The sequence below is a fragment of the Heloderma suspectum genome, chromosome 6 (assembly GCF_057233095.1).
Source record: "Heloderma suspectum isolate Gila_16-S chromosome 6, 16-S_ref, whole genome shotgun sequence".
Classification (NCBI taxonomy): domain Eukaryota; kingdom Metazoa; phylum Chordata; class Lepidosauria; order Squamata; family Helodermatidae; genus Heloderma; species Heloderma suspectum.
Genome location: NC_139463.1, coordinates 125,972,020 through 125,995,074, shown reverse-complemented (window position 1 = coordinate 125,995,074; position 23,055 = coordinate 125,972,020). Strand labels below are relative to the sequence as shown.

Here is a 23,055-nt window from a genome sequence, read left to right as displayed (position 1 = left end):
CATCGGACTTTCTTTTCACCACCAGACACATCCACAGCTGAGTGTCCTTTCGGCTTTGGCCCAGCCGCTTCACTCCTTCTGGCGCTACTTGGAAATTCCCTCTGTTCTTCCCCAGTAGTATATTGGACACCTTCCGACCTGAGGGGCTCATCTTCCGGCGTCATCTCTTTTAGCCTTGTGATACGTTCCATGGGGTTTTCTTGGCAAGAATACTGGAGTAGGTTGCCATTTCCTTCTCCAGTGGACCACATTTTGTCAGAACTCTCTGCCCTGACCTGTCCGTCTTGGGTGGCCCTGCACGGCATAGCTTATGGCTTCAATGAGTTACGCAAGCCCCTTTGTCACAACAAGGCAGTGATCCATGAAGGGGCTGGGCACACTATTACCAGACTAATATTGTCATCCGCAATATCAGGGGTTTGTTCACTTGCTCATCTTCCAATATGCCAGCATCTGCCATCTATGCCCTACTGCAGCCTTTCCTGACCTAGTGCCCTCTGGTCGTTTTGGACTTCAAGTCCCATTATCCTCAGCCAGCATGACCTCCTCTTATTGGAGGTCAATGTGTTTTTATTCTGCATCTGATGTGACTTTTTCTTCTTTCTTGCATTTTTAAACAGCCCAAATAACCGTAGCTCTCTGGATGGCATACAAATAAATTAAAATAGTAAAATACAACTTCAAAATAAAATAATAAAGCACTTTTAACTAGATGCAAAAATCCCTGTTCCCTTTTGCTTCTGTCCCCCGTGCTTTTTAACATCTGTCTTTAGCTGTTAATATTCTAGTGTTTTTAATGTTTTTAATAAGGGTGATTGTTGTTGTGATTGATTGTTGTAATTGCTAGCTGCCCTAGGAGCCCTTTGCAACTTGAGAGAAGGCTATAGAGCCTTTGGGACTTACGAGAGGAAAATTAAATATATCCCATCAGTCAATTTGTTTGGCCGCTGCTATACGCAAAAAGCAAATGGTGTTGACTAAATTTCCAAAACCCGGATTAGTGCGATACCTTTATTAGGCCAACCCAGAGATCACAAGGAACGTGCGAGCTTGCCTGATGAAGAGCTCTCGAGATCTCGAAAGCTTGCAGAGTTGTTCCTGAGATTTCTTCATCAGGCGCGTTTTCGTGATCTTCCGGCTCGCCGAACGAAGGCCTCCTACGGCCTCGCCTTCTGAGCCCCTTGGTCGCGGCTTCACGCGCGGAGCTCCTGATTTTAACCGCCAGGCGAGACGGGGAGGCAGAAAAAGGGGGCCAGGCCCCACCGACATCCGAACTCGGATCGCTGGATTCGGAGTCCAGAGTGCTAACCATTACACCGCGGAAGCCCGGCTGGGGCAGAGCGAGCCCCACTCGCCCCCTGCTCGGGGAGGGGAAAGGGCGGGGGTCCCGGCAGCCAACGGGCGCCGGGCATCCTGCTCCTGCTTCGCATTTCCCGTCCCTCCCGGCCGCGCCTTCGGCCGGCGGGTTGCAGCGCTTGCAGCCGATCCGCGGAACAAAAGGGGCGCCTCGCGCGCGCCCCACGCGTGGCGCCGGCGGAAAGGCGCAGCTGGCTGCGCGGGGCAGGTGCCCCCTCCGGCCCTCTGGACGCGATCTCCCCCTTTCCTTCCGTTTTGTTTCCAGGCGTTAACAGGGAGGCCACGTTAAGCCTGTCGCTCCCAGCTCTCGCCCCCCCCGCCGCCTTCATCTTGCTGCTTCTACGGTGTCCCCCTCTCGCGCGCCCCGCCACCCCAGGAAGGCGATCTCCACGGCGGAGCCGGAGAGAGGTTTGTTGAAGCCACGCGCGCTCTGCTGAAAGTCGGGGGATGGAAAAGCAGTGGCGGAAGAGGCGGGCGGAGGGTGCTGGGAGCCTCAGAGGTACCAGATCTTCAAAAGATGCAGGTTTTTTTCCCCCCCCTTTGTAAAAAACACGATGACAGGGTACTAATTTTTAAAGCGTTAAATATAGGGATTGATGGTGTTCAAGACACGTCACAACACCCCTGTAAAGAAGGCCAGCATGATTATCACTGTCAGTGCAGTTGTGGGTGGGGGTGGCGGCCAGGAGAAGAACAGCCAACCCCTGTGGTCCAAACAGGATTCACACCAGCGCTGAGAGAGGAATAAGCAGAACCTAAGACAGGTGTGGGTGACCTGTGGCCCTCCAGATGTTTGGCCTACAACTCCCAGAAGCCCCAGTGAGCATAGCCAACGGCGAAGGATGATGGGACTTGTAGGCCAAACATCTGGAGGGCCACAAGTCGCCCACCACTGGATTAAGAAATGCCATGCTGGATTAGACCAGGGGTCCATTTAGTCCAGCATCCTGGACTAGCAGGATGCTTGGCAGAGAACTGTCAGATGGGACCCTGGAGTTCTGGACACCCTCTTAATTTTCCCAGTGTCCAGTGCTCAGTAGTTCTGTCATTTTCTGTAAAAAAAAAAAACCCCACCAAAAATATGGTGGCCTCCAGGTTTTTGTGGCGCCAGCCAGTTTTTACCCACAATGCCCCAGAGCAATGGAACTTCGAGGGCATTACACTTGCGGTAAACGAACCTACCGTGGCCCCGGAGCAGATGCCCTGTCGCAACAGAGGCCTGATCATGCCAAGTGGTAATGTTGGGCCTGAACCCAGAGCGCACGTGTGCCACAAACAAATAGCAATCTCTACAATTGTCTCTAGATTGCTCATATAAGTGAGCCAAGCTTCAAGCACATGCACTACAGAAGGCAGGAAAAAAACAACCCTGGGGGTTATTAGCCAATCTGATCTGGGGGTTAGCTGCCTTGAGTGCTATTTTAGTGGAAAGACAGGATATAAATGTAATAAAAATAAACAGAAGTGCTCTTTCGAGCTCTGAATACAGCAACCACTTATATCTCAAGAGCCCTTGCTAAACCTAGCTGAGTGCCCTCCAGATGTGTTGGAGTATTCCCATCATTCCCAACCATCATGGGATGATGGGAGTTGTAGTTGACACGTCTGGAGGGCACCAGGTTGAGGAAGACTGTCCCTTTAAAGAACAGCATTTTGGAAGGGGCGCCTTGCCATCCCCTCTTCCACAGACAGGTTAAAGGTACAGGATCCCTCTCATCTTTTGCCCCTTTGTCAGTCTCCGATACTTCAGGGGAAGGAGGAACCCTCCGTAAAAGGCAAGAAGGCAAAGATGTCAGTTTTCTGTCACATTATACATTGGCTGGCAAAAATATTACTATTTGTATTTATTGTTATTTACTGCATTTCCATACCGCCTTTCGGACACCAAGCAAGGCGATTTACCAAAAGACTAGAACATAAAAGCTATAATCATATAAAAATGTATAAAAACAGTAGAGTCAACCTTAAAAACCATAACAACAATTAAAAAAAACACATTAAAAAGATGCACTTGACCGCCTTCCTAAATACAGAGAGAGTGAGGACAGGTGTAGTTCTACAGGGCAGCTTTCCTTAACCTGGGGCCCTCCAAATGTGTTGGACTGCAACTCCCAGCATCCCCAGTCAGCATGCTCAGAGTTATAGTCCAACACATTTGGAGGGTGCTGGGTTGGAGAAGACAGTAGCAACACTGGAGAAAGTGCTTTCCACATGCCCGATACATGGGCCCTCTGCGAGTCAGGGTGTCTTCAGAAGGGCCTGTGCTGCTGATCTTAATGATGATGATGATAATAATCTTTAAAACTAGCTATACATTTTAAAATGCTTTTTCAAATTGAACGTTGAGTTGTCCCTTGACTAGCTCTGCATCCAGCCAGCAACCACACGAGGGCGCCATGACATCACTTCTGGTTCTCAGCGGAATCATCCTCTGTTGTCCTTCTTCCTCCCTAGAGACCAGCTGCATTCTGGGGGCGTTTTGTTGCTGAGGATTGTGGGGTACCTTGTACAGGCCAGGGCTGCTGTACGAAGGAAGAACTTAAATTATCTTTACGACGGTGGGGATTTCTTCCTGCCCTATTGCTGCCAGACGTCGGCTGGGTTTCATTGCAAAATTCAAGCATCTCTCCCTCCGAATTTTAAGCATGGATGCCGCCCAGAAAGAAGCTGCCATCTTATGCGTAGTGCAGTCAGGGACGCTAATGATGGAGTACCTGAGAGCCAGTGGTGAGGCGTCATCGGCAGCGGCATCCCGACGTCGGTGGGCCTTTTTGCACTCTCTGGGGCAGAGAGCGTATGAGGAAGAAGAGGAGGAGGAAGACGAATCAGAGGAGGAGGAAGAGGAGGAGGAGGAGGTCTTGCTCACTCGGCAGACTTCCAGTGCTGGATTTCGGCGTGGCGGCCGTCTCCGTTCAGTGGAGCGGCGCTTCTGGGCGCGCCCCAGGAGCACTGAGTGGTGGGATCGCACGGTGTTGGAGACCTGGGATGACAGCCAATGGCTGCAGAATTTTCGGATGCGCAAGTCAACTTTCCTGGAGCTTTGCGCCCGGCTCTCTCCTGCTCTGCAGCGCCAGAAGACGCGGATGAGGATCCCCCTCAGCGTGGAGAAGCGCGTGGCCATCGCCCTCTGGAAGCTGGCCACGTCCGTTTGCTACCGTGACGTGGGCAACCAGTTTGGGGTTGGCAGGTCCACCGCTGGCTCCGTGGTACTGGAGGTCTGCCGGGCCATCCAGAGAGTGCTGATGCGCACCACGGTCACCATGGGCAACAACCTGCCAGAAATCATCCAGGGCTTCCAGGTGATGGGATTCCCCAACTGTGCCGGCGTGGTGGGCACCACCCACATGCCTATTCTGTGCCCCCCTCACCAGGCGGCTGAGTACGTCAACACGAAAGGGTATTACTCCATGGCTTTGCAAGCTTTGGTGGACCACCAAGGGAAATTCACTCACCTGAGTGCTGGTTGGCCAGGGAAAACCCACGAAGCGAAGATCTTCAACAAATCCACCTTGTTCACCAAGGGGCAGGAAGGCACCCTCTTTGCCCCGAGCCCAGTAGATATCAACGGGGTATCTGTACCCCGAGTCATCCTAGGCGGCCCGGCCTACCCGCTTCTCCCGTGGCTGATGGTCCCTTACGCGGAGGATCTAGATGGTGCCAAGGAATTGTTCAACGCCACCTTGAGCCGGTGCCAGGAGCCCCTGGAGGAGGCCTTCAGCAGGCTGAAGGGCAGGTGGAGGTGCCTGACAGGCCGCAACGATTGCGCTGTAGAGAACCTTCCCCGACTCATCTCGGCATGCTGCGTCTTGCACAACATCTGTGAGGACAAAGGGGAGGCCTATGAAGAAACATGGGAAGCTGAGGCCAAGCAGCTGGCTGCCACCTTCGAACAGCCCCTCCAGCGGCCCGACACCCGCATTAAGCCTGCGGCCCGATCTGAGAGGGTCCGTGAGGCCCTCTGTGCGTACATCGCCAGGGTGGCATGAGAGATGTGGCAGCCCTGGTGGAGTTGGAAAATTCTAGCTCCAGGCGGAGGGGAGGCTGGTATAGGCTAACTGAACTTTCAGGCCTGAGGCCTAGTAAAGCTTCCATCCCACACCCCCTCAATTGGGGTTAGGCCCCACTGAACTCAATGGGACTTACTTCTGGGGAGTAGACATGTATAGGGTTGTGAGAGCCTGTTCTCACAACTGAGCTTGCCACGGAAGCATCAATGGTGGGAAAGCAGGGTGGGGAGTAGATACTGAGGAGAAAAGTCTGTGTGGAAAGAAGTAGCTTTGTGAAAGCGTACCCCCCACCCGCCCTGGGATGAATGCGCGGTTTGCCACCTCCTGAAAAATGCGCTTGCTCTGTGGAGTTTTCCAGTGATACAGTTCCCAAGGGAGGACATGTTTTACAGGGCCCTAATTTTCCCTGTGGAAACTGTGGCAACTCCTTCACCTCCCAGATGGCTGTGTGAACTGGTCCTTGCCAAGCCTCAGGGGGTTCATGAATAGAATCGGCCAACCTGGGGCAGAAGAAAGGGGTGAGTGGCAGTTGTGTGCTTTTGGCTTTCAGGAGTTCAACTTTCAGGCCCGTGTGTGTATGTGTGGGGAAATTCCATGTCATTGGAATCACATGTGCGATGTTTCCTGAGATAGGGGTCGCTCGGGTGTGGTCCCCCCTCCGCCTTACTTTTCTAGGGACCTGTTAGATAAGGAGGGGGCAACACACATGGCCTCCCATGGCCGTTTTGCACTTCCCCTTGCTACCATCAAATTTGCTGCTGCAGTGGCAGCATGAAAAAGCACATGGTTATTGTGCAAGCAAATAAGACACATGGGGAGTAAAATCGGAAGCAGAATCGTGCTCTGATTCTACTTGCAAAACAAGGCACACACTCCCCGCTTGCTTGCAGAAGCGCTGTCTTTGCTGCGGTGCTGGCAATTTTGGCAGCAGGGCAGGTGGGGTGCAGCTCCCAGTGGGGAAAGCGGCCCCCTTACCCCAGGAAGTTGCCTGTTGCCCACCCCTGTGTTAGACTGATAGTTCATCAGAATAGCAGCCCGTCTAGGAACTTTTATTCTTTAGATATCTTTGTGGGTAGTTCCTGTTATATTCCCTATATGACATTTTAAAGATGAGAAATGCCTTGTGGGTTTTCTTCTCCTTCCCGATGCATCCTCGCAGGAGTCGTAGGGGAGAAGGTTCCCACTTTACAGAGAACAAGCTGGAGATCGTTGGTGTCTCGTCTTCTCCCCTCCCCTCCCCAGCCCTCCTGAGCCTCCCTCCTTCCAAGTCAATGGATAAGAAACTTTAACAAACCCATTAGATTTAGAGATGTAAGATTTGTAGGCCATGCATATGCCTGCTGCAGTTTACATGGCATGGGTTTTGGCAATGAAGTCCACTTCGCTCCACTTCTGTGTTGTTTGCATGGCCTTTCCAATTGGGATGAAGCTGCTCCAGTTCCTCTCTTCTTCCTTTGCCCCACGATGGGAAGAAGCATAGTATCTACTCTTCCTTGATTCACACATATCATGCGGCAAGGGTGTGCAAAGGATTGTAGAGTGTGATGTGGAGATGTGTGTTTGCAAAGATTCAGAGACCACGTGGTAGACATGTGCGCTGTGGGGACCCAGTTCCCCATGGGTCCTGAGCGTAGCTGGCTGGGGGATTATGGGAGTTGTAGTCCAACACATCTGGGGAGCCCCAGGTTGGAGAAGGTTGCTTTATGGTAGTGAGAAATGAACAGGTTACCCTTCTGGAATTTGTTCAGAGAAGATCCCCTCAAGTGCGAACCTCCTGGCTTTCTGCAAACAACTTTGTTCCCATGTTTGTGCACACGTTCTGCGAGTTATTAATAAAATACCATGCTAATGAAGTTGTGCTGCGGGGTTTTTCTTCTGGCTCCAGACCTGCTGTTGGTGGTGAGGTAGCTGGCCTTGGTTACCTATCAGTGATCTCGATCCAAGGTGAGTGGAACATGATGGCGATGACCAGGGGGGCGTGAGCAGCTCAGACAAAGGAATGACTGTTCTGCTTTTTAACTTCTTGGGCCCAGGGGGACAATGGCAGTATTTATAAAAGCTACTTGCAGAGCTGGCCAAAAAAGGGAGAGGCAAGGGAAGGGCCCTCTGTTCCCTCTCCTTGAGCCCTTTCATGAGAAGAGCCCTACTGGACCAGGACCACGCCCCTTTCTGTTTCTTGGGCTTTGCACAGCTTTTTCCCACTCTAAATGGCTGAAGTGCCTCTCCTGAGGTTTGGTCACTAGCAGTAAGCGCTTTAAGCTAAAATATGCTGGTACTTTTGGAATTTTGGGCCCACCCATTTTGCCTTTGGCTCTACTCACCACTGGAAGGCGCCCCTAAGAGCTTTCTCAGAATTCAGTTTGGGCTGAAAGAGGTTTGGCTTACCTGATATACTGCCTCTGAACTTGGGAGGTTCCATTGAGCTATTCTGCCTTACTGCCCTGGAGCATCCTGTCCTCTTCTATGCATTTGTCTAAATCCCCTTTCAAGGTCACCTAAGCCAGTGGTTATTGCCACATCTGGGATACATTCCAGATGTGGTACAATCCACATCTAGCATGAATTTTGTAAGTACATGTTGTGTCCAGAGAAGTACTTCCTGTCATCTGTCATGAATCTTCTGTGGACCAGTTTCACTGGGTGACCCCAAGTCCTGGTATTATGGGATAGGGAGAGCAAAATTCTATCCACTCCTTTTACTACGTCATGCATAATTGTACGCCCTTGGATTCTTGGATATATTAGACAGGAGAGGGCCTGGTAACTCATATTTTGAGATCCTTGAGATTCACAATCTTGGGTCCTGTGTGATGTGGAGATGGTTGCCCCATTGTGCTAAAGATAACCTCTCCCAGACCCCCCAGGTAAATGCATATTAAAGAGAGACTGATGCACTTTGTGATACATGGTCCATGGTGCTAACTATGCTGCAGGTTTTTTTTCTCATGAGAAAAGCAGGTTTCTTCCTCAGAAAATGTTTCTGGAGGATACAAGAAATGAATACATACACCAGTTTTCAATGGATATATATTATATACATGTTTATTACATTGTGCACATAGGGTTGGATTCAGACTAACAGTGCAATCGTATGCATATCTACTCAGATGTAAGCCACATCGTGTTCAATGGCTAAGTGCATAGGATTGCAGCCTAAGTCATGCTTTAGTCCCATTGAAATCAATGGACCTAAGTAAAGCCTAACTTGTTCCAATGGGACTAAAGTATGGTTAACTTAATCTGGAAGTATCCAACCCACAGATTTCAAAGGAAGATACTGTCTACAAGCACTATTTAAAAAGCAATCAACCAAAAATAGGGAAAAGCCCAAATACAAGCCATCACTAAAATGTAATAATTATATCTGAAAGTTTGGACCAAAAAAATGGAATTGAAAACTTATTTTTTAAGAACAAAAGTAAAAAAAGGTACTTGTTTTGATTTCAAACACTCAATATATATATTTGCAAATGTGCAGATATGGAAATTCGGGCACACAATCATTCATCATGCATTCAAAGGCAAACAACCTTAATTTTGCAGGAGATACAATGGATCTGCAGATGTATGGAAGTCAGATTTCTTCCACACTGTGCATAGGGAGCCCCTTCTGCTTCAGAGTTTTTAATGGGTTCTGTTCCAATCTTCCCTTCCGCGTCCCTATACGAACACATTCATGGGGGCAATTATATTAAAAAAGGGCATCTTATTTATATGGGACAAAAAAGTTGCCAGCTTACCAGGATATTGAAAATGAAGCAAAGCAATCGTTATGCTCCTTCGTCTCCCACCCTAGAGGTTACAACTTTTTTTTAGACAGGCTCCAGAGCTTTAGCAGCTGCAGGGTTTGGGGAAACTTAAATGAGTCCAGCTTTTCCTGTCATAGAGCATCAGTGCTGGGAGAAAATGCAGCCTCTGGATTTCTCCCTGCCCTCCCCCTCTTGAAGAGAGGCATGGGCATCTCACTAGAGCAGGGGTGTAGAACCCCCAGGCTGTGGGGCCTGATCCGGCCTGCTGGGATCCTCAGTCTGGCCCACGAGCCTCGTGGGGTTCCTCCAGAAGGTGGGGCTTAGACTCTAAGCCCCACCCCCTGCAGGAACACCCCTCCCCCCTGGGGAATCCCCACTGTTATTGCTGATCTCAGATGGGAGATAACAGCAGGGATGCGACTCGGCTGGCAGCGGAAATTCATAAAGAAACAAACTCTCAGTTCATAGAGAAATGAATTGGCAACCCTGCTTCCGAGCAACTACCTTTTACTTACCTGCAAAGCCCTCTCAGATGTCCAAAATGCACATTTACAAGCCATTCATTTTTGTTTGGGATCTTTTGGGGTTAACCTGACCTTTAAAAAAAACACACACACACACACACAAACCCCAACCTAGTAGTACTGAATCACTAGGTGAAGGCCCAAGTTACTAGTTCCTAAGAAATCAGCTATGTTTTGGGGAGAGTATCGCATTTTAGATGGTAAGGGATACATTCCTATAAAATTTGACGTTGGAGAGCACCTACTGGTCATCCCAATGCAGATATAAGGGTTTTATTTGTTATGTACAAAAAGGGTTGGGCAAAGTTGAGGTGGGGCACGAGTGTTTCTGCCCGTGGGCCTAGGGCCAAGGCCGCCAGAAAGCTGCCGGCGGGGCAACCCTTTTGGCCGAGGCGGCGCTCTCGTGGGTGTCTCTCTGCTGGCTCCCGAGTTGTCCCGTGCTGGAGCAAGGAGGGTTCGGACTCCGTAACGGTTCGCTCAACGTCTTCAGGGGCGAGCAGAAGCCCTCGGGAGTCCTCGGAGGCGACTCCTCCAAGGAAGGACTCGGAGAGAAGGCGGCCAGGCTCCAGTCTTGGTTGCGGGGCTCCGGCTTGGAAGCGAGGTAGAGATGCAAGGTATCCAGCAGGTGGCGCTGGACAGAAGGATGAGCTTGTTGGATGAAGGCCGCCAGGCCAAGGAGGCATTCCCGAAATCCCATCATGTAACAGGTCTGCAGGGTTTGGTCTTCGGAGAGCTCAGCTCCTCCTGGCGGAGTGAAAATTGGAGGACCAGGGAGCAGGCTGGTCATTCAGACACTATGAAAATAGACCGCAGCTGCATCCCAACCTATAGAGCAGGGATCAGTGGAGGCTGGTGGCTCCGGTGTCTGTGGGATGGTGAATCCGCTCTGGGTTTCAGTCAGAACTCTAAAGGAGCTATCTGAGGTGCTTACCTTGGATAGCTCCTTTAGAGTTCTGACTGAAACCTGGAGCGGATTCACCATCCCACAGACACCGGAGCCACCAGCCTCCACTGATAGGGCTGGGGAACATGTGGTCCTCCAGAAGTTGATGGGCTGCAACTCCCATCATCCTTTACCATTGCTGGCTAGGGCTGATGGGAGCTGCAGTCCAACAACATTTGGAGGGCCACAAGTTGCACACCCCAGTTATAGAGACTGGTCGTTGCATTTTAATGCTTAAATATATATTTTTACACATTTTAAATCAACGGTACAGAAGCTCAGGCCCAGGGGCCAAATCCAGACATCTGAGGTCGCAATATGGCCTCCCAGGGCACCCCAGAAAGCCATACCCCCTTCCGATGTCCCGTCCCCTTTCCCCTGATCGCCAATGGTTTGTTAGCTTTCCAGTGTTTGTGCAGTTTTTTCCCCATTGTAAAAGGTGAAATGCCTCTCTGAAGGATTCTTAAGTGGCAGTGACAGCTTTGAGCTAAAATATGCTGGGGTTTGGTCCCAGCTACCACTGCAGCCCAGCCCCTGGGAGCTTCTCTGAAATGGAATTCAGCTCTGGCTGAAAGGGGTTTGGCAGTCCTGTTTCAAATAATAATGATAAGATGGCTTGCATAAATGAAACAACCACCACCACCATTATGGAGCAGAGCTGTGTGCAAATGGCCTCTTGAAATTCTCCACCTTACTTGTGGCAGAGAAGTTTGGGAGGCAGTTTCACCGAATGTCTCCAGGGGGAGGAGAAATTCTCAACAATTTCTCCCAGGTAGGGCTCCCCACCAGCAGGGCTTGTAGCACAGCTGCTTTGTTTTTTTTTTCCTGAGGGATTTGGGGGGCTTCATGCTGCAAGAGCATCAACTGTCTTGGCAGGCCGGCCACGAGTTTGCATCCACCGCAGTGCAGATGGGGGCAGTGGTGTGTCTAGCCCCAGGGATGTGTGGAGTTAGGGCTCTGCCAAAATCTGTCCTCCAATTTCCTGAAATTTTCTCCCTCCATGAAAGAGGCTTCCATTGTTCTGCCCCATTCAGGATGTTTTGTAATTTATTTTTGTAAATATTTGTGGTGTTTTTGAGCTTACCTAATCACAGCCAGCCTCCCAGGCTGCCTGCAGGTCCTGATCTGAAAAGCCCTATGGGAGGAATTACTCATGGTGCCTTAAACTGGGCTTTACGTGTAGGAAGCCGAGGAGGCTACAGGCTGCGGGAGAGATGATTGTACAATGAAAAACAGGGTGCTTGTGCTCACTCCTCAGCCACTTCCTAAGTAAGGTAAGCCCAAGAAACCCAAAGCCAACCCATGAGAATTTCTCCACTACTTCTTCACCACTGAATTTCTTTTCGAAAGCAATTTCTCTTCTACCAAATTGAATGAGAATGGTTGAAAAAAATGTGGGAGAAATTTTCAGTGCAGCACTATTATGGAGTAAGAAGAGCCTTGGACAAAGCTTGGGTATCACCTTAAGCACAAACACTTTTCAAGGATGTGGTTCACACGGCCAGTTGAGGGATCAGTCAGCATGAGAGGTACACCTGGGTGTGGATTGTCCCTTAGATGGGTGGCCCAGCAGAAGCAACTGGGCGTGATCAGAGCCTGCAAGGTTCTGGGGCATGCAGTGATTGTGCTCTAGAGGCAGCCCTGCTGAGACCCCTGGATCTCCTTCTTGCCATGTATACCAGGGGTGCCGCACCTCTTTCAGCTGGAGGTCCAAATTCCATTTTGGAGAAGCTCTCAGGGCCGCATTCCAGTGGTAGGCAGAGCCGAAGGCAAGAAGGGGCCAGGGCCAGAAAAACCAGCATATTTTAGCTTAAAACTCTTTCTGGCAGGAACTAAGACTTAGGCTAGGGGGGGGGGGAGAACTGCACAAAAACCAGGAACCCACCAAACAATAGGTGACTGTGGGAAAGGGAGTGGAGTGGGGTCATGTAGGAACCCCAGGAAGGCTGGATTTCGGCCTCAGGTTCCCAACATAAGAATATCTGAAGAGCCCTGCTGGATCAGATCCGGGGTCCATCCAGTCCAGCATCCTGTTCGCACAGTGGCCAACCAGCTGTCGACCAGGAGCCCACAAGCAGGACACGAGTGCAGCAGCACCCTCCCACCCATGTTCCCCAGCAACTGATGTGCATAGACATACTGCCTCTGATGCTGGAGGCAGCACAGAGCCACCAGGATTAGCAGCCATGGAGAGCCTTCTCCAGGAATTTGTGCGACCCCCTTTTAAAGCCATCCAAATGGGTGGCCATCACTATGTCTTGTGGTGGCAAATCCCGTCATTTGACTCTGTGCCGTGTGAAGAAGTCCTGCCTTTGATCTGTCCTGAATCTCCCACCCCTGATCTAAATGGGCAAAGTTGGGGACCCAGCACCCCTGCAAGCCCAGCCTTTGCAACAGGTGTTCCATGTGAGGGATGGGGGGAAAACTCCACCAAAGCCAGGAAATAGGGCCAGAGAAAGGGGGCCAGAAGTTCTGCACCGCAGCTGTACACTGTTAAAGAAACACACTTTCTGGAAGACAGTATGAACCACTGGAGCTCCAAATGAAACTGACCCCACCTGTTGGGATCAGGAACACAGTCGGTCTGTGGGGTTTAACTTCCCTTTCTACCAGTGGAGGCTGGTGGCTCTGATGTCAGTGGGGCAGTGAATCCACTCCGGGTTTCAGTCAGAAGGCTAAGGAGCTATCTAAGGTCCACACCTTGGAGAGCTCCTTTAGAGTTCTGACTGGTTCTGACTGAAACCCAGAGCAGTTTCACTGCCCCACTGACATCGGTGCCACCAGCCTCCATTGCTTTTTATGGTGTTGCCAGGATTCACTCCTGGCTCATGGCACTACCAGCCCAGGTCCTGATACACACACATGTACCTCCCCACCCCCACCCCCACCATGCTCTTCAATTGTACCCTGAGGTTTAGCAGAGTTCATCTCCCGCAGGTATCCTACGGCAAGCTCCAGTATCTCTGCCTTCTCCACTTTCGGATTCTTCAGAGTCTGTAAAAGAAAGAGGTCCGAGAAGGTGGCTGAAGGGAAAATTTTGCTGGGTAGGGGGCAGGAATGCACACAGAGCTAGCAGTCCTGTGAGCTAGATAGAACCTCCATGTTTGTTAGCAGTGTATCTTTCTGAACACCATTTTCTGGGGGGACAAGCAGCAGGGGGAGATTGCTGCCTTGATGCCCTGCTCGTGGGCTTCCTAGGACCCTGTGACTAGCTGCTGTTGGAAAGGGAATATTTGACTGGATGGGCCAGTCTAGCAGGACTGGAACAGCTAAGCTTGAGTTTAGGCACTGCTGGGTCAAACAAGAGAATTATTTCTACGTATGTGCAGGCCCAGCCAACCCCAAGTATGCATATGTGCAGATAGTTATGACATGAACTGTTCCCTCGCCATCAAAACAACAACATGAATCCTCAAATATCTGAGGTTATTGAGTGCTGGGGAGGGGGGCGTGTAGCTGAGCAGGGACACCAGAGTCTCTTAACAGCGCTTGAGTTCAGAAAGTACCAAATACTGCTGAAAGCACTGGGCAGGTTCAAGCAAAAGATAAAATGCAATGTAAGCCCTACTTAGAGTAGACTCATTGAAATGAATGGAATTTAAGTTGGTCAAGACTAAAATCCCATTCACTTCAATGGGTCTACTCTAAGTAGGACTTATGTTGGATTTTATCCAGTGGATTCCACTAATTCTCTCCCCTTCTGGCTTTAACATCTAACATAGCCTTCCTCAACCTGCTGTCCTTGGGGACCCCATGGTCATGCTGGCTGGGAATTATGGGAGTTGCAGTCCAACACATCTGGAGGAGACCAGCTTGGGGAAGACTGATCTACCTTGAGAGAGGGTGCTGTGTAACTCAAAAACTTGCACCTGTCTTGTGAACACCAGCTTAACCAAATAAAGGCATTCATTTATGAGCCAACTTTGGAATTGGCCATAAATGCCCCTATCCCTTGCCCAAAGTGTTTGGCCCTACTTGTGCCTTGACACCCCTCCCAGCATCTACTGTTATTAGCCAGCCATGTGTGTTGCACACATCACTGTGAAGGACTGACTTCCTATTGGGAGAATCACAGCCAAAAGTTGTGGATGGGACTGACAAGACAGGAATAACCGTAGAGAATACCTGATCAAGTGTCCAGGGCCACCTATTTGTCTGCCATTTTAAGAACGCCACCTGGGCTTGCCATTCCTTTAATCATTCCTTTTAGAACAGAGTCACGTAGAGCAATAGCTCCACCTGCTGGCAGTTAAAGAAATAAACACACAATCCACTTCAAGGCACTTGAAGGGGGTTCACTTAATTCTAATGCTTCCTAGAAAATCTAAAGACGATACAGTTATCTGGACCACAGGTCAGACAGGATCCAAAATAACAGCTCTTATGATCGTGTGGAGAAGTCCTACATGGGACTTGCAGGGGATGGGGGATGGGGACAGTTGCAGGGGGCACTGCTCACTGACCTGGCAGTGGGTTCTCTGTAGGAGGAGCAGGCGCAATTCCTCCAGGCTCCTGTTGATGCGGTCACGACGGCGTTTCTCCACCAGGGGCTTCAGCATCTGAACAGACAAACAATCCGGGGGTTGACCCCTTGATGGGGTGGGCAGCTACCCTGATACACATGGGTACACGCACCCAGGGGTATTGACCCTCTTCTTCCATTTTCGGAGAAGGGCTGGGGGGGCTGGCTGCATTCCAGATGGGGACCTCAAAGGATTATTTGAAAGGTAACATCTTCAGTCTCAGTAGGGCAGCCTTTCCGATCCTGGCGCCTTCCAGAAGTCTTGGACTACAACTCCCATCAACCCATTGGCCATGTTGGCTGGGGATGATGGGAATTGCAGTCTGACACACCCCTGGCTTGGGTTGGGGAGGAGGGCCACACTGGCTGGGAATGATGGGAGTTGTCTGAAACATCTGGAGGGCGCCAGTTTGCGGGAGGCTGACTCCAGAGAAAAATGGGAAGGTGAAGCACGGTCTTCTTTCTCTTGCAACAAGCTAATACGTGGGACAAAGCTCATCCCTCCTCTCCAGAAATACGCTTTGTTCCTTCTTTGTCCCACTGCAGAAGACCCCTCCCCACCACTCACACCTTCTGCAAAACCTATTAGCGTATTTATTTCATTATTTATTTTATTTGTACCCCACCTTTCTATGAAAAAAAAGGCGCTCAAGGTGGCTTGAGCGCTCCCCCACTACAGAATTCTCTCCTACGGAATGCTTCCTACCCCCCTCAACTCAACAGACATGCTCAGCATCTCCCAAATCCACCCGTCCCTTCCCAAATCCTGGATGAAGGGTAGCAGTGCTTCCCCCGCCTGTTGATTTGTCCGTACCCAGCTGGGGATCGTTTCTGCCTGGACATCTGTAGCCTTGCTGATTGCAAAGCCTGTCCTGGCTCCCCCCTTCCATCCTCCGCGCCCCCATCACCCAACCCGCCCCTCTACCTCCGCCTCACCATCCTTGGGCTTTGACCAGCTCCCGGTTTCATCCTGGAGGAGAACCAGTGGGAAACCTTCCAGGCCTCCTGATACTTCTAGGGCGCAATCCTAAACCTGTATAAGATTGTGCCCTTAGAGAACTTTATTAATGTTGTGCGTGAAACTGATTGCCCCACTTAAAAGAAAACAGAAACAACCAGGGCATTATTCCCTCCCGGGCCTCCCCCCAGAATGGAATGCGGAGTAGGGGTGCGCTTGCACCAGAGACGGTCCCCCCAGGTCGGAGGCTGCAGCCCCCCACGGGCCAGGAATGCCCAGCGCTTTGCTGATCCCAGGAAAAGGAATCGTCTTTTGTTCCTTTCCGGGAAGTGGTGAGGCTCAGGCACCGCATGTCTGGCTCCAGCAGCTCTCCGCACCTCCCTCTTTCACTTCTTTGCGAGGAAGGGAGGACTGTTCCAGTCTCTTTCCCCTGCTCCTTCCAATGTCTCCCCCCCCCCGTGGCCCTGATCCACATCAGTCCCTCCATCCTCCCCTTTCCCCGAATCTCCGGCTTCTTGCACCCTCTTCTCCATCCAGCCCCTCTTCCCGGTCCCCTAACGCAGCTCCCCTTCTGGGACCCAGATACCTTTCTCACCCCTCCTGGCTCAGAGCTCTCCGTGGTGGTCACCATCGCCTCCGAAGCCCCTGGAATCTTTCCTTTTCTTTCCCTTCCTTTCCCCCCAGAGGATGGCCAAGTGAGCCAGCCCCCCTGGACCCCCTGCGGCCCCCTTTAATGTCCCTCCAGGCGCATCCCACACTTCGGGCCGCCCTCTGTTGCTCACCCGCCTGCCAGAGGTGTGAAGAGCAAACCCGGCAGAAGGTGTGTGCTACAAGGCCATACAAGCTCTACTAACCCCCCTTCCCCCCCCTCTCACACACACACGTTGGAAAAATCAAACCATTTTCGCTTAGATCAGACTGGCTTGCAAGCATTCAGTTTTCTCTTTGATTATATTTCCAATAATTACAGATGATCTTGGATTTGAAGAATTTGAGCCCACACAAGGCAGTGAGAAAGCAACAGATTCCCTGCTCAACTGGGTCTGGTGAATTTTGCAAAAGTAACACTGAATGTTTTCAAATCCAGATAGTGTCTTGCCTGTCTTAGGCCAACTCAAAGGTCACCAAGGAATGTGCAAGTTAAACGTGCAATTTAAGTGGGCAAGTTAAATGCCGGCATATTTTTGGTGATCTTTGAGTTGGTGTAATAAAGGTATTACGCTATACAGATTTTTTTCCTTAAGGCCAACATGGATGACTTTGTTTTTTATTGAACATTTTGGCCCTTTGATTCATTTGCAAGAGAGTTAAGATTACATTTTTTAAAAAAAGTTAAGGTGAAAAAAAATCCAATGAACTTCAAAAGTGATTATTTTCAAAGTAAGAGTTTGAATTCTCGAATGTTGTCAGATTTCACATTTGTGCGCAGCTTTGATTCATGTCTCAAGCTGACAGTTCAGTTATTGTCATGATAGCGTACGGCAGCCTTCCCAACCTAGTGACCTCCAGATGTGTTGCATTACAACTTCCATTATCCCCAGCCAGTGGGCCATTTCAGAGTTGTAGGCCAACACATCTGGACGGCATCAGGCTGAGGAAGGCTGGTATAAGGCAAAGTGAAACATTTGCTGAATTCCAGAGCTGAATTTCTGAAATGAAAAGTGCCAAAATAAGTGCGTGTATGAAATGGAAGGATAACCAACCCCCCCCCCCTTTTAGGACGACTGTATAACAATTTTTTAAAAGCCAGCAAGAGAAGTTTTCTCTGTTGCTTCATCTCTCCATGCTTGAGAAAAGATTATGCTGCTGGATTTTCTTCCTATCACTCAACTCAATGGGTTGTATCCAACGTTACTCTGTCTTAAGTCCCATTCATTTCAATGGACCTGCTCTTAGTAGAAGTAACATTAGATACAACAACCCCACAGTTCGCAACCATAGGAAACAGGACTGAAAACTGAGCGGTGGCCATGGCTTTGCCTTCCCGCGGAAGCTCTGGACCATGCGAATAAGTCAGGGCAGTGCGGAGATTAGGGAATGTACAAGGCTGGGGGCGCGGAGGCGAGGAGAACGGCGGGGGCAAAGCCAGCTGTGGGGAAGAGTGGACAGTCCCCCCCCCATACGCACGCACGCAAACACTAAGAACTGTGGAAATCTGCTAAACAGGGCAGAGAGGAAGGAGCCCCGAAAGTGTGATGCGGAGGCAGAGGCAGGAAGAGAGGTGTGTGCCATGGGGGGCCCCGGGTGGAAAGGGGCAGGGGAGCTGAGGTGGGAGGAGCTGCTAAGTTCATTTTCCAAGGGGAGATGTTCCCCCTCCTCGGATGTTCTGGAAGAAACGCTCCTTGCGTCAGGTAGATGACATTCCCGCAGGGGCTTATTTCCCCCACTTCACAACGACCCAGCGAGGGTGGCGGTTACGTGAGTGTGTGTGTGTGAGTGTGAGTGTGAACTGACGACGAACTGAAGCTACGGAAATAACGGCCCCCTCCCAGCCAGCCAGGGTCGGGAGGGGGTTTGCTCAGAGTCGCTGGAGAATCGCCAGCTCTTCTTGCCACCCCCCCGCAACTGTGGGAGAATAAGGACCGCGTCCTCCCTCGGGGGGGGGGGCTGCAGCCGACATGCAAAGGAGATCGGCCGGGATTTGCGGACCGGAGCGGGGCGCGACGCTCGTCGTCTGCGCGCGGCCGCAGAGCCGAGGCGGGGGCGGCGAGAGGCGGCTCCGCGCTCCTTCCCAAGCCCGGGGAAGGCGGAGCGCGGGGCGGCCGGGGAAGCGGGCCCCCCTCGCGGGGCGGGAGGGGGGCGGGGGGCTCGGTGGGGGGCTTATGGCTGCGCCTCCAGGCGGGGGGGGAGCAGGCGGGCAGCAGGCGGTTCTCACCTCTCCGCTACGAATGCCCGAAGGATCCCATTTGGGCCCTTGTTTTATTGGGCTCTCGAGAGCATCTGGAGAAGACCTGCAGATGGAAATGGAGCGCTCCCGTACATGACGGAAGGGTGTCCGGCAGCCTTCTCCCAACCCGGTGCCTTCCGGATGCGTTGGACTGCAGCTCCCATCATCCTCGGTCATCACGGCCAGATGTATTGCACTGCAGCTCCCATCATCCTGGCCAGCATGGTCAGAGGTATTGCACGGCAGCTCCCATCATCCTCAGTCATCATGGCCAGATGTATTGCGCTGCAGCTCCCATCATCCTCAGCCAGCCTGGTCAAATGTGTTGCACTGCAGCTCCCATCATCCTCAGCCAGCCTGGTCAAATGTGTTGCGCTGCAGCTCCCATCATCCTCAGCCAGCCTGGTCAAATGTGTTGCGCTGCAGCTCCCATTATCCTCAGCCAGCATGGACAATGTGTTGCACTGCAGCTCCCATCATCCTCAGCCAGCATGGACAATGTGTTGCACTGCAGCTCCCATCATCCTCAGCCAGCCTGGACAATGTGTTGCATTGCAGTTCCCATCATCCTCAGCCAGCCTGGTCAAATGTGTTGCACTGCAGCTCCCATCATCCTCAGCCAGCATGGACAATGTGTTGCACTGCAGCTCCCATCATCCTCAGCCAGCCTGGTCAAATGTGTTGCGCTGCAGCTCCCATCATCCTCAGCCAGCATGGACAATGTGTTGCATTGCAGCTCCCATCATCCTCAGCCAGCCTGGTCAAATGTGTTGCGCTGCAGCTCCCATTATCCTCAGCCAGCATGGACAATGTGTTGCATTGCAGTTCCCATCATCCTCAGCCAGCCTGGTCAAATGTGTTGCGCTGCAGCTCCCATTATCCTCAGCCAGCATGGACAATGTGTTGCATTGCAGCTCCCATCATCCTCAGCCAGCATGGACAATGTGTTGCATTGCAGCTCCCATCATCCTCAGCCAGCCTGGTCAAATGTGTTGCACTGCAGCTCCCATCATCCTCAGCCCGCATGTCCTTTGATGGCTGAGGATCATGGGAGTTGCTGTCCAACCCATCAAGAAGGCACCAGGTTGGGAAAAGCTGGTGTTAAGGATGGCACTTTTTGTGGCTGCAGGCGAGTTATTTTGCATTTTATTTTACTTTTATGAGTTTATGCTCCTGCCTTTTTCTCTTCCACCTTTAAAAATCTGTATTGAAATCTCAGGAGCTCTGTAGTTCCAACAGTTTTTTGTTTTATTTCTTTTCCCATTGTCTTCCCACCCATCTCCTTTGCAGGACTGAAGTAAAAACAGAAAAGTGGATTATAAGAAAAACAAAGAAGAATCTTGTGGGACCTTAAAGACTAACAACTCTTATGAATGGAATAGGAATTAAAGGAACACTAGAGAAATGTAGTAGTAGGGCCAATAGGGAGACCTTAGGTTTCCAGGGAGCATTGGTGGTTCAGTGGTAGAATTCTCGCCTGCCACGCGGGAGGCCCGGGTTCGATTCCCGGCCAATGCAACTTGGCTTTTGACGCTCCCTCGCCTCAGACTCATTCCTCATTTTTGTTGATTTGCAAGAAGAGGAAATATAGATCATCACAACAGGACGTTTAAAAAGAGGAATGTTTTTCTCCCCAACACTTTTCACTTCTGCACACATGCAGTGCGCATGGCCTGAATGATAAATTAGGCCGCATAATAAAACATAGATGGGAGCAAAGGAAAACGATCGTGTTAGTGCGTATTAAAAGTGGCTAGGACGAACGGAAGCAAAATAAATCATTTTAAAAGAATGGGGGGGAAGAATATTGCATTGGCCGGGAATCGAACCCGGGCCTCCCGCGTGGCAGGCGAGAATTCTACCACTGAACCACCAATGCCTCCGCGCAAACAGCTGGATGGTTCCTTTGATGAAATTAACATTTTTGCATTCGGCGGTAGTAGTGTGTGAAGTTATTCTTTCACTACAATAAAAAATATTTTCTCTCTATAAAGAAACTATAAGAAATGGAAGGGTTCCTTGTGAGAAGGGCTGTTTCTTAGAATAGAAATATGGCAATTCCTGTTTCCAGTTAAAATAAAGATAAAAGCGAAAGGATGCTCTAAAAGAAACAAAACGAAACAAAACAAAACCCTCCACTCTGAATTATATACGCTGTGGTTGATTCGATCCACAGCTCACTGGTATTCAGTCTTCTCCATCCCGTAAGCTATTCAGAAGGCCAGGTTCCCACCCAGAACAGAAGAAGCAAGAGTGAAGAGCAGCGTGCCTCTGCACATGAGCAGAGTACACTCCTTCCCCACAACTACAGCTCATCCGCGCGCATCTAGGGGGGGAACAGAGAGGGGCGGTTGACACTTGGTCTTTATGTCGCATTGCTTGGATGTGATGGCAGCGAAGGCTGGCGGCTCCCCTTTCAGCGGGGCCGTGGATCCGCTCTGGGTTCCAGTCGGAACCAGCCAGAACTCTAAGGGAGCTATCCAAGGTGCCGGTTAGGCACCTTGGATAGCTCCCTTAGAGTTCTGACTGGTTCCGACTGGAACCCAGAGCGGATCCACGGCCCCGCTGAAAGGGGAGCCGCCAGCCTCGCCTGCTTGATGTGAAGCTGTATCCGTCAGGTAGCTGCGCCGCCCCAGGGGGGCTCTGGCGGGCGCACGGGGTGTGAAGGCTCGTGTGAGCTTCTCGCCTGGCGAGAGATGCCTGTAGCCAGGCGCAAGGAAGGAGGGGCGCATCAAAGCCCCGGCGCCCCGCGGGAGGCAATTGCCACTGGGGCGCGTGGTAGGTTTTCCCACGGGGTTTTTTGGGGGGTGGTGTGTCGGGGGAAGGAAGTGGGCTTGTCTGAGGATCCCCCGCAGAGGGGGGAAAGAAAGGCCGTGAAGAGGTGTGGACTGGATGCCAAACGGTGGAGGCTGGTGGCTCCGATCGCGGCGGGGCTCCGCCTCCATTCTGGGTTCGCCAGAACCACCCAGAACGCCGCAGGAGCTATCCAAGGTGCTGAACCCCAGCCCCAATCCGGGCCCGGCACCTTGGGCAGTCCCTCTCGCGTCCTGGCTGGCCCTGGCTGAAACCCAGAATAGATGCACCGCCCCACAGCAATCCGAGCCGCCGACCTTCGCTGGATGCCAAGACCTCCGGTCGCGCGTGCTCGGATGGGGGAAGGAAAGCCGCGGATCTCCCCCCGCCGGGACCATAAGTCTTAGGCTCATGCGTGAATCAAGCAGACGCGCCCGCACGCTGCTTAAAAGAACGACACCTGACGCTTCCAGCGCGCGGGGCTTGCCTGCAGGGCGAGCAAGCGGAAATGCTACGAGCCGGACGAGGGGTTCTCTGAGCGTATGCAAAGCGCCTCTTCCTTCTCATTGAGTAGCTTCTGAAGGATTAACGGTTTTCTGGGGCGGGGTGCGGGGAGGCATGACCTCGAGACCCGCGTGCGCATCTTTTGTTTCGGAAGCCGGCGAGCGCCGACCAAAAGGCTGCAAACGCGGCCAACTGCTGCGAGGCACGTGTGAATATAGAGACACTTAGAGAGAGCGCTGGACAGCTGCATTGGTGGTTCAGTGGTAGAATTCTCGCCTGCCACGCGGGAGGCCCGGGTTCGATTCCCGGCCAATGCAACGTGCGTCTTTTTTTAATGCTCCTATGTTTGGCATGAGGGATTTACGGTGCAATCTCATGCATTCCGTCCTATTAAAGGCAATAAGCCTCACTCTCAGGGAAGTGTGTATAACATTGCAGCCTTAATCCAATTAAGGTGTTGATTGTGTTGATTCGGTGTCTATGCCACTCCCAGGGTGGGCACACAGTGGCAGACAATCCCTGTTGTGTCCTTCTACTGAGCCATGCAGCTGGGCAATATTACTTTGACTGGCAATAGCTCTTCAGCAGTAGAGGCTGGTGGCACCAATTTAATAATCAGAATGGCCTTCGTCGCACCCGCATATTGCAGGAGTCAAGGCATTCGTTGGGTTGTTGTTGTTGTTCAGTCGTTCAGTCGTGTCCGACTCTTCGTGACCCCATGGCACGCCAGGCCTTCCTGTCCTGCGCTCTCTCCCGGAGCATGCTCAAGTTCATATTCATTGCATCGGTGATGCTATCTAGCCATCTCATCC

At 51.4% G+C, this 23,055-nt stretch overlaps 2 protein-coding genes and 3 non-coding genes across 5 annotated transcripts; 3 read left to right on the top strand and 2 right to left on the bottom strand.

Moving 5' to 3' along the window:
• Positions 1-1,450: 1,450 nt before the first annotated feature.
• LOC146343102 (uncharacterized) lies at positions 1,451-7,214 on the top strand. The gene is made up of 2 exons (XM_084806787.1): positions 1,451-1,764; positions 3,811-7,214. Exon 2 carries the CDS (start codon positions 4,002-4,004, stop codon positions 5,340-5,342), a length of 1,341 nt encoding a protein of 446 aa, XP_084662913.1. The 5' UTR covers positions 1,451-1,764; positions 3,811-4,001; the 3' UTR covers positions 5,343-7,214.
• Positions 7,215-9,954: 2,740 nt separating this feature from the next.
• On the bottom strand, positions 9,955-15,138 carry HES7 (hes family bHLH transcription factor 7). Its single transcript, XM_084808697.1, has 3 exons — positions 15,043-15,138; positions 13,486-13,573; positions 9,955-10,377 (listed from the first exon to the last, which is right to left on the bottom strand). The coding sequence occupies exons 1-3, from the start codon at positions 15,136-15,138 to the stop codon at positions 9,977-9,979; spliced, it is 585 nt and encodes a 194-aa protein (XP_084664823.1). The 3' UTR covers positions 9,955-9,976.
• A 5,255-nt stretch (positions 15,139-20,393) lies between these two features.
• Positions 20,394-20,464, top strand: TRNAG-GCC (transfer RNA glycine (anticodon GCC)). The gene has a single exon. It is a non-coding gene; the product is annotated as a tRNA-Gly (tRNA).
• A 290-nt stretch (positions 20,465-20,754) lies between these two features.
• Positions 20,755-20,825, bottom strand: TRNAG-GCC (transfer RNA glycine (anticodon GCC)). Its single transcript has one exon. It is a non-coding gene; the product is annotated as a tRNA-Gly (tRNA).
• Positions 20,826-22,489: 1,664 nt separating this feature from the next.
• TRNAG-GCC (transfer RNA glycine (anticodon GCC)) lies at positions 22,490-22,560 on the top strand. Its single transcript has one exon. It is a non-coding gene; the product is annotated as a tRNA-Gly (tRNA).
• Positions 22,561-23,055: the final 495 nt, after the last annotated feature.